Raw genomic sequence first — 9,326 nt, 5'->3', positions numbered from 1 at the left:
CAGCTATTAAAGTTTACTAATTTAACATTTCTTAAGTACAAACTTCATTAACAAGTATGCCGTTGGCACTGATTAGAAAATCTCATACAAATTGTCAAAGAAAATAAAGCAAAATATGCAATTCTGGCTGTGCCATTACATGTTTACATCAACGTTTTAGCATATGTCAGCTTTATACTTTTATTGCCTTGAATGCAAAATTAAAAGTTCTGCAAAGGCACCTGCCTTGAGTAGTTTGTGCGGTGTGCAAAACTTAATAGCTTGCTGTTGGCAATTAATTCAAACCAAGGCTTTTGCTTTTTAGGCAGGCAAATTTTTGCTCACCTCATTTTGCTGTGTGAACTCCAATGCACTTGTTTATTGCTTTGTGCAGGTGTGTAATGGGTTATAAATTATAATTAAGATTGTATGTGTGTTTTTCAAACCTGCTGTGGTTAACAAAATTAATTTCAATTGCATAAAGTTGTCATAAAAACAACTTTATGTAGTCTTTATTATTTATACTATGATATTGTTTACTTTATAAAGCAATTAAATGTGAATTTCAAAACCATGAGTTTAACTGTTTTTATCATGGTTAGTACTTTTAATCAGTTCTTTTGTTTATAGTCATGATGTTTGCATATTACACAAACATTTTTATGTCTAGAAAAAATAACTTATAAAGTTATAGAATTTTTTTATAGTTGAGCAAAATTTATTTTTTTTATATATTTAAAATTAAATGTTTCTACATAATAAACAACTCAGTATAAAGAAATTTATTTGGAAACAGTGCTTATAGAGTTAAAATTAAGATTTTTATTTAAAATTTTGTAGATAATTGCATTTTATCATCCCAATCAAAGGTTTAAAAAAGGTGATGTAAATAACACTGCAATATTTAAGCAATAATAAAGAAATTTGGATTAAAGATAATTTATCAACTAATAAATTTAAAGTAAACTGTTAAAACTAATGATTAGTTACTAATTTAGTATTAAAATGTATTTTGCGTTCAAAGAAAATTAAACTCTGTAAATGTTAGTAGTAAACATTGAATAAGCATTTTTAAAACTAATATTTTAATTTTGTCTCAAGTATTTGTCAGCCAAAAATGTACTGGGTGTGGGGTTCGAACCCACGCGGACAATCGTCCATTGGAACTTAAGTCCAACGCCTTAACCACTCGGCCAACCCAGTGCTGTTTGAAGCAAAAATAAGCAGTATATATACCTAAAAGGAGCCAAAACTTTCTAGAAATAATTTTACATTAACATACTTCAGCAATAAAATTATTTGCTTATTTACATTCATTTTGAAAATTTGCTTAAACTTCTTACATTTAACAATTAGTAACCCACTTGAAGTAAAATTTATACAAACTTGTATACAATTATTAAACTTAACTAAGTAAAGTTTTATTTTTAAGAGTTAGTCTTATATAGTTACTTGTCTTAACTAAAAAAGATTGCTCAATTTACTGAAATGTAAAGAGCTTATTTAAATAGAGATGTGCAAATTTAATATTTTATTTACAACCAGGTTTCGGTAATGGTTAGTCTTTAAACTTAAAATTAAATAATTTAAAAAAAATCTGTTTTGAAATGGTGTTTTAACTTATAATATTATTAATAAGCTATTTAGTATACTTAGTATTATGTGCAGATGATTTAATTTTCATTTATGTTAGACTTAATTTTTTGGAAGTATTTATCAAAAGAAACATTAAAATAGTTTTTTTAGTGCTAGTTTTTTATCAAAAGTTAAAAAAATAAATAAGTTATTTGTTTTCAGAGTATACTAAATTTTAAAACACTTAGTTTAAAGAAGCAAGATGTAAATAAAAGAATTAAACTTAAAATTTTATTGAAAAAATATTCAGTAAAAATATTTTTTTTAAAAGTTGATTTATATATTTTAATTGTATTATTTTTTCGAAACTGGTTATTACAAAATATATTTTAAAATACCAAGTAGCTTATTTATTTAAAAATAAATATTATCTTTTGTTTATTTGTGTTATTGCCTGATTAAAACAAAAATTGCTGTTCAAGTTAAAAATTACTAAAATTTTGAGTTTAAAAATATTTTTTGTAAAGTTAATAGTGTATTAACTATAATATCAGTAATTTTAAAAGTCAAGTAGTATGCAAATAAAGTCATTTAGAGTACTTACATTAAAATATTTATTTAAATGTGATTTGTTATACTTTTGTTTTTTAATAAGCATTCTTTACAAGCGTACAAATTCAAAACACACAGAAATTTAAGTAAAAAATACTTGAAAAAATCAATAAGCATTCTCAAGTAATACAAGTCAAGCATACAGTGTATTGCTCTTTTTTCAGTGTATTGCTCACCGTTTAGCAGCACCTTTCTTCGCCTCTCTCCTTTTTTGCAACCAGTCTTATAAGCACTGCATTTTGCGCAAAAAGGCACATTAAAAGCTGCTAGTAAAAAAAAAAAAAGTTGCCAGCTCAAAAGGAGATTTGCAGTTTTTCACGCGCACAAAATTTTAAACCAAAGTTTGTTTAGACTCAACTGCACCAAGTCCAGCACAAGAAATGCCTCCCCAGATTCCAGAGCAGAAAGCGCAAGTTGTCACGCCAAGTTCGAGCGTCGAGTGCTGCAATGACGGTGAAGCCAACAACAATTTCGTGCCGCAAGCAGGAAGCCCTGTGCAAGCTGCTGCTTCCAGCAAAGTTGCGCAGGGCAAGATCGACGAGCTCAAGAACAGGAGGAGCAGAAATTTGATCAAGAAGTGCCTGTGGCAGCTTTCCAGTAACTTAAACGTTCTCGTCGTCGGGGCTAAAGAATCTGGTGAGCTTGTGTTGTAATAATGCATACCCATTCACTTGTTTAAAATTTTATTCTGAAATTAGAACTGTTTGTCTTGTTACTGTGTTACTTTTTTTTGATGAAAAAACAGTGTTTAAAACTTTAATAGTTTTCAAAGTTTAGTTTTATAATAAAAATGTGTTTATTAAAAGGCTTAAGAAATTCAACTAGTAGTTTCAAACTTAAAGTCTGTGCAAAAAGCATAAACGTTGTTGTTATAAGCTTACACATAGTTTGTACTAAAAGAACAGTTCATTACTTGTTTTTACTCAAGAAACAGTAGTATTACACATTCTCTTTTGAAACAGCTTTGTGAATTTCTAATAAAAACTATTTATATTATGAAAATTAACAGTTTTACTTTTAAGTTTTGTAATTTTTTTTATCTTTTTTTAAACATTTTGAAAGTAATTAAAAGTATCGATACGACATATTTTTATGATATTCTTTAATAACTTCTTTAAAACTCAATCCATAAGTAAAAAGCAGACTGTTATAGTGTTGTTAGGTTTTATTTAGCGATTAAAAATAACAAAAGTGATGTTTGCCCACAGGAAAGTCGTCATTCATCAACTCGATGTCCATGTCCCTGCAGCAAACTTGGACGCAATGCGCCAAACTGTCCCCCGGTCGCAGCTACCTCGTGGACCAGTGCGTCCTCCACAAGAACAGCTCCAAAAAGCAACCCGGTCCGACCCGCAACGGCAAAGTAATTTTCTACGACACCCGCGGCCTGGAGGACATCCACGAACAGGACCAGGCCGCCCTGATGCTGAGGTACATCCTCGAGGGCCGGATAAATCACAAGTGCGTCCCGTGCGTCCTTCTGATGAACCATGACGTCATAAAGAAGAGGTACCACAACGTCTGCGACCACACGAGGAAAATAGACGTTGTGCTGTTCGTTTCAGACGTGACGAAGCCGGCCAACAATAAGCTGATGGACCTAATGTGCAAAGCAATGTACAACTCCAAAGTCAAAAGCGTTAAACGTGAGTTTTTTTGTTAATAATATGGATGTAATGACTAAAAGCAGTTTATTTATATAAGGAGTGGCTAAGTTTATAAATTGAATTGTTTAAAGATATGTTTCAAATTGATGAAAATAATTAAGATGTAAATGATAGGTAACTGTGCTAATGAGTTTAAAAGTATCACATTACAAGTTTTAAAATGTATTTTAAGAAATAAAGAGTCAAAGTTTGTCTAATTGGCTCAAGTATGACTTATAGTGTTCAAAGTTTATTAGTAATTACCTTTTCTTGAACAATTTTTTGTTAATTTTAAATGAATAAAGTCAAGTTTTAGAGCAGCTATAAAGGTTATAAATATTTAATAATAGTATGCTTTTTATCCATTATAATTACAAAAATGTCTCATAAGTGTTAACAATTGATATCTATTTATACTGTTGATGTGAATACTTTCTTATACTTCTGCTTACATACTTAGCTTCACAAAATTGTTAATTTCAATTAGCATTTCTTTAAAAAAAAATGTAGCTGTTCAAAATTAAAAGAATCAAAAAAACACAAAAACTTTGCTTGTTTTATTCCAATCTCCAAAAAAGCTGGCAGAGAAAACCGCGCCTTTTTACTACGAGCCTACCGAGAAGCGCAATTTCTCATTAACGCCACCGACTGACAATAACAAGCTCCAGTTCCGCGAACGACTCTCAAAAAACAATCACGAAACCGCCTTTTTGTTTACTTGATCCGCTCTTTAGTGGTAAAAGAGCTTTGTGGAAAATTAGCGCTCCGCACGGTTCTCAGAATGAAGCTTTTTGTTTACCTGACGGCAGTTTGTACTAAAAATAAAAAGTTAAAATGTAGAAAGTTTATAAAATTTATATATATTTTTTTTGAATTTTCTGTCGAGCATTAAAGTTGTTCATTCTTTCAATGTTTGGGATTTTTTGTTGGTCAAGCAGCTTTGTTTATCAACAACTAGTTAGCAGTAACCTTCGAAGCCAAGTCCAAAAAGTAATAAATAAATTTATTTGTTTGCCCAAAAACGACGTTCACTATTTGCTCAGTGACAATGTTGTTTAAATTTCACATGCAAGTAAACTGTTGAGAAATCGCCGTTCAATTACAAGCATCATCTGCTGGTGATGACGTCACAAAAACCGCAGTATAAACCAATAAACATTGATTGCAAACAAACTAGCACTAATAGAAAGGTGTTTATTTGTTGTTTTTTAGTTTCGCTTTTAAAATGAAACACTGAACAAGTAAGAACTCCCAAAAAAGTGTTGTTCAGTAAAAAGCGTTTTTGACAAAAGTTTGTTTTCATTGAAATTGGTATAAAAAATTGGTTATAAGAATTAAAACGTTTTTTAAATGAAACCAAATATATTATGTCCTCGCTGTAAACATAAATAAAAAACGACTATTTTTACTATCTAAACTAGAGTATAAAAAATTAAAAACTAGTATATTTTAATATCATTATCACAGCTAAAACTTGGTTGATTTTATATTTTTAAAATAAGAATCAAAAATATTTATAGTCATCCAAGTTTTTTTTTGCCATTTATCATGTTTTTGACAAAAGATTTACAAAATTTTTTTTTTTTTCCAAATGCAAATTGAAAACTTGAAGAATTACAATGATTAATAGACGAAAGTGAGTATGTACTTACAATACAAAATTGAAAATAAAAGTTGTTTTTACAGTTTGTTTTCTATATAAATTAAAAAGTCATGAGGCTGGTTAACCAAATTTTATTGAATTTAATTAACATTGAACAACATGATTTATTGCATATCTTAAATTCAGATCATGTCTTAGTACTAGATCATTATACTGAAAGTTAAACATCAAATCGGCGTCTGAAGTTTTAGGGTTAAATAAAAAGCATACTGACGTTGATTTCACATGGCGTTAAAACTAAAAACATTGACGTAATAAAAGTAAAACATATTTTACTTAATTAAACAAAGACACTTCTTATATTCTTAACAGGCAATGGGAAAAATTTTTCACGTGACTTAATTTAATTTATTGCTTTTTAACCTCTGAAAACTCAAAAGTCACGCTTCTTGCGGCCTGACCGAAATCCTACCACAATATTCAGCCCGTACAAGGAACTGGGCACCGCGCGAATTCTGTAAATTTTCCCGTAATTATCTTGTTTACCTGCAACAAAAAGTGACCGCTGCAAAGCGCTCGTTTTTCTGTGCACGTCTCATTGGGAGATGTTTGAAGCGTTGCTCGGAGGTCGAGGTTAAACCGATCGGATCTTGCTTTCTATTGGTTGTTTTCGCAAATCTGGCTTTCTATTGGTTCTTCCCGCGAGGCTCGGTCACACCTGTGGTCACTCTGTCGCGTGAGTGAAAATTGCTTTTCTCGGCGATTGCCCGATAAGAAGTCTTCGCATTTTTGCAAACGCCTGTAGCGTTTCTTTCTTAGCAATATCAAAGCCTTTTAGAGCATGAGTTATTTTGTGTGTAAATTTTTGTTTTTGCAGTACTGTAAATTTAAACTAACTACTACGAAAGTATTTAAACTTTTTTAAATTAATCTGACTCTAAACGATAAAAACAATGCAAAAGAGCATTAAATTGCCTATTTAATTTAAATATTTCAATATAATTATTTTTTCACGTTACTCAATTCAATCATCTTCACAGACTAGGGTAATTGTAATTACTTTACTCCACTTTTTTACAGCTTTTTTACAGTAAACAAAAAAAATTAATGTAAAAAGTGTATTTTTTTAAACTCTTAATTTATGGTGATTTTGTTTTTACAGACGTACCAATCTTGTCGGTGGTGACGAAAGGAGACAGCTTGGAAGAAGCGACCATTTCCAACCTCGACCTGCGACAGTACGACCTCAGCCTCAAAAGGCAGCAACACTTCAAGCGCGTGTCGAGCAAAAGCAGGTCCGGCACTCATCAGAAAGTCTTCGTTTTGGGGAACTACCGGTGCGAGATGGACCACGTGCTCGACCGGCCCGCCTTCGAGATCCGGCCGTGCGCGACGCGCGACTCCGACTTCCTGCGGGTTTGGCGGGAAATTTTGGAATTGGCGGGAAGCTTGGAGGCGCCGCGAGAGTTCAAGGAGACGAGTAATGAGAGGAGGCGAGCAGTGTCGGAGTCGGTGAAGGGAAATACCCTTAACCAGCACAACTCCTGCATTCCCAGCTTCCGGTTGAGAATCAACTCCTACTCTTAAAATCGGCATATTCTTTGGGAAATTTTTACTTGATATTGATTTAAAGGTTTTTCACTGGTTTTAAGTTTAGTTGTGTTAGTAAATGTTATACTGTAGTAATGTTTGTAAGTAAATTCAATTTATTTTTTAACGCCTTTGGTATTGTAGTTTCAAAGCAGCCTCTGAAATTTCTAAATGTTTTTTTTTGATTAGTTAGCTGGTGTTTTTACTCGATGTCTTAACCTTTTCTTAAAAATTTAGTATTTAGTTTTTGATGTTTTTGCCTTTTTATTTTAACAGTTCATAAGCAGTTTTATTTTCATTATTTTTTCTTCTTAAATTCGTTATTTTTTTCTAATTAAATGTTTCTTTTACTGTTTATTAGTTAATCTTTCTCGCAATTATAATTAAAATCTGTTGCTTAATATAAGGCTTTAATCAAGTAGTAAAAAGAGTAGACTTTTTATTTTGTGGTTTAATCTTTTTGTCTTTAATTTCAATGACCATCTTTACTACTGTTGCTATTTTAGTATTTTATTTAATCAACTATTTTTAAGTTTCATTCTTATTAGTTCATGTTTTTATCAATTTTTTAGTTACTCATGATTTAATTTTTTTCTTGTTTTAATGTTTCTTTTTATTTTATTTCAAGTTTTTAATTTAAAGTTAAAAAGCTCATTTTATAGTTTATCGTTCTAAGATTTTCTTTTGGAGTTTAATTTAGCTTTTTGTTTGATTTTACAAAACAATTCTTCTTTAAATTTTTTGACGCTATCTCTGGATCAACTAAAGCCAAAAAAATAAAAAGTAGCTTTTTCTTTAGTTTGTTTGTTTTTTTCCAATCATAATAAAACTTAAAAAAACGTTTAGTTTTTTTGTGTAAATAAAGCGAGAATAGCTTTGCTGTCGTTGAAATTCGACGAATGAACCCACCACTCACACAATGCAAACGACTATTTAATATTTCAGTGTATTGTAGGTGGAAGTTGCATAACTTGTTTTTCCTACTAACTTTTGCGCTGAATGCATAATTCATCACAAAAAGCAAAAGTCGTTCGCGAGTTCGCGCAATTAAATTCAGATCAGAGGAGTTAAAATATCGGCTTTCCGACCTAAGATTGCGTAATTGCTGAAAGGCCATGTACTCACGAGTTTGCCGAGGATTAGCGCTCAAGCTTGTTTGCAAGCTAATGTTTCAAATGTCCAGTGAGCTTGAAAAACGAGTTTACAGTTAGCAGAACGAAAATAATGTGACCTTGAAATGTTTGCAGTTGTTATAGACTTTTTAAACGAAACCATTTGAAACATTGGGGAATTAAAATTATTTTCAAAGATTAAATTTTAAGGGGTGCACAGCCATTCAAATACTGATAGTCCAAATTTTAATAATTTCTAGTTATTATTAAATATTTTTTTGAATCAAAACTACAAAAGCAAATTATATCTACAAAAAATAAATTATTTTGTGTTTTATGGCTGACAAAGTTTTGAAACGTACTAATATATAGTCATTATTGATAAAACTCATTTTTGATAAAAAAATCAGGTTTTTAAAATACCTGTATAATTTTATTCTTTAGTACTACATGAGATTTTTGTTCAAATGCTTACACTTTTTTATATGGAATCTTTTTAAACAAATTTAATTTTCATTAGACCAATTTTAAATACAAATACTAAGGCTATAAGGTTTAACATTTTTTTTTTGAAATCTTGTAATGTTATTTAATCAATGATTTTGTAAACTTAGTATAACAATTATGATGAACCAACGCAAGTAGATTTAATTTTAAGCTCCTATAACACTGCTCTTTTGCAAAATTAGATTTACAACCACCCTAGGGCATCTAGGGACTAAGTTTGCATAAAAATATTATTTATTAAATCTTGAGTCTTAACTTAATTAGTTACACGTGTTTATAGAGCCTAGGACACAAAAGAAAAACTTTACACGGCTGGTACTAACTTACACAATTAAATTCACTAATAACTTAAGCGCTTTAGGTGCCTGGGGACTTCAAGTTTTAATTGTTAAAGTCTCAAAAAGGCTTAAGCGAATTTGGCAGAAACCGATCACATGTTAAACTGTTAAAAAACGTCAATCACCGCTTGCATTTAAAACTATTAAAACCAGGTATTAATTCAAATCAGCTGTCTCGCTTTAATTGGCAGTTACAGGCCTTGCAGCAAAATCAAAACAAAAAAAACTTATTACTTAAGTCTTGTTTTTCCTTTTTGTTTTTAACTTTTTGCTGTCGCGTGACTTCGTTCAACCCACGCAATTAAAGTTGTTTTTCAAGAGAAAAATATAAAGTTTTCAACACGTACTCATTATTTGTTTGCAG

General features: G+C 30.6%; 1 protein-coding gene and 1 non-coding gene across 2 annotated transcripts; one reads left to right on the top strand and one right to left on the bottom strand.

The window, feature by feature from the left end:
* Nucleotides 1-1,099: 1,099 nt before the first annotated feature.
* On the bottom strand, nucleotides 1,100-1,182 carry Trnal-uaa (transfer RNA leucine (anticodon UAA)). The gene has a single exon. It is a non-coding gene; the product is annotated as a tRNA-Leu (tRNA).
* Nucleotides 1,183-2,439: 1,257 nt separating this feature from the next.
* Nucleotides 2,440-7,803, top strand: LOC145848731 (uncharacterized). Its single transcript, XM_082954009.1, has 3 exons — nucleotides 2,440-2,802; nucleotides 3,375-3,812; nucleotides 6,578-7,803. Exons 1-3 carry the CDS (start codon nucleotides 2,547-2,549, stop codon nucleotides 7,000-7,002), a joined length of 1,119 nt encoding a protein of 372 aa, XP_082810135.1. The 5' UTR covers nucleotides 2,440-2,546; the 3' UTR covers nucleotides 7,003-7,803.
* Nucleotides 7,804-9,326: the final 1,523 nt, after the last annotated feature.

This window comes from Thalia democratica, unplaced genomic scaffold (assembly GCF_965202585.1).
Source record: "Thalia democratica unplaced genomic scaffold, ktThaDemo2.hap1.1 HAP1_SCAFFOLD_1643, whole genome shotgun sequence".
NCBI classification, from domain to species: Eukaryota; Metazoa; Chordata; class Thaliacea; order Salpida; family Salpidae; genus Thalia; species Thalia democratica.
The sequence above is the reverse complement of the archived record's forward strand: the minus strand, read 5'-3'. Positions and strand labels throughout refer to the sequence as shown.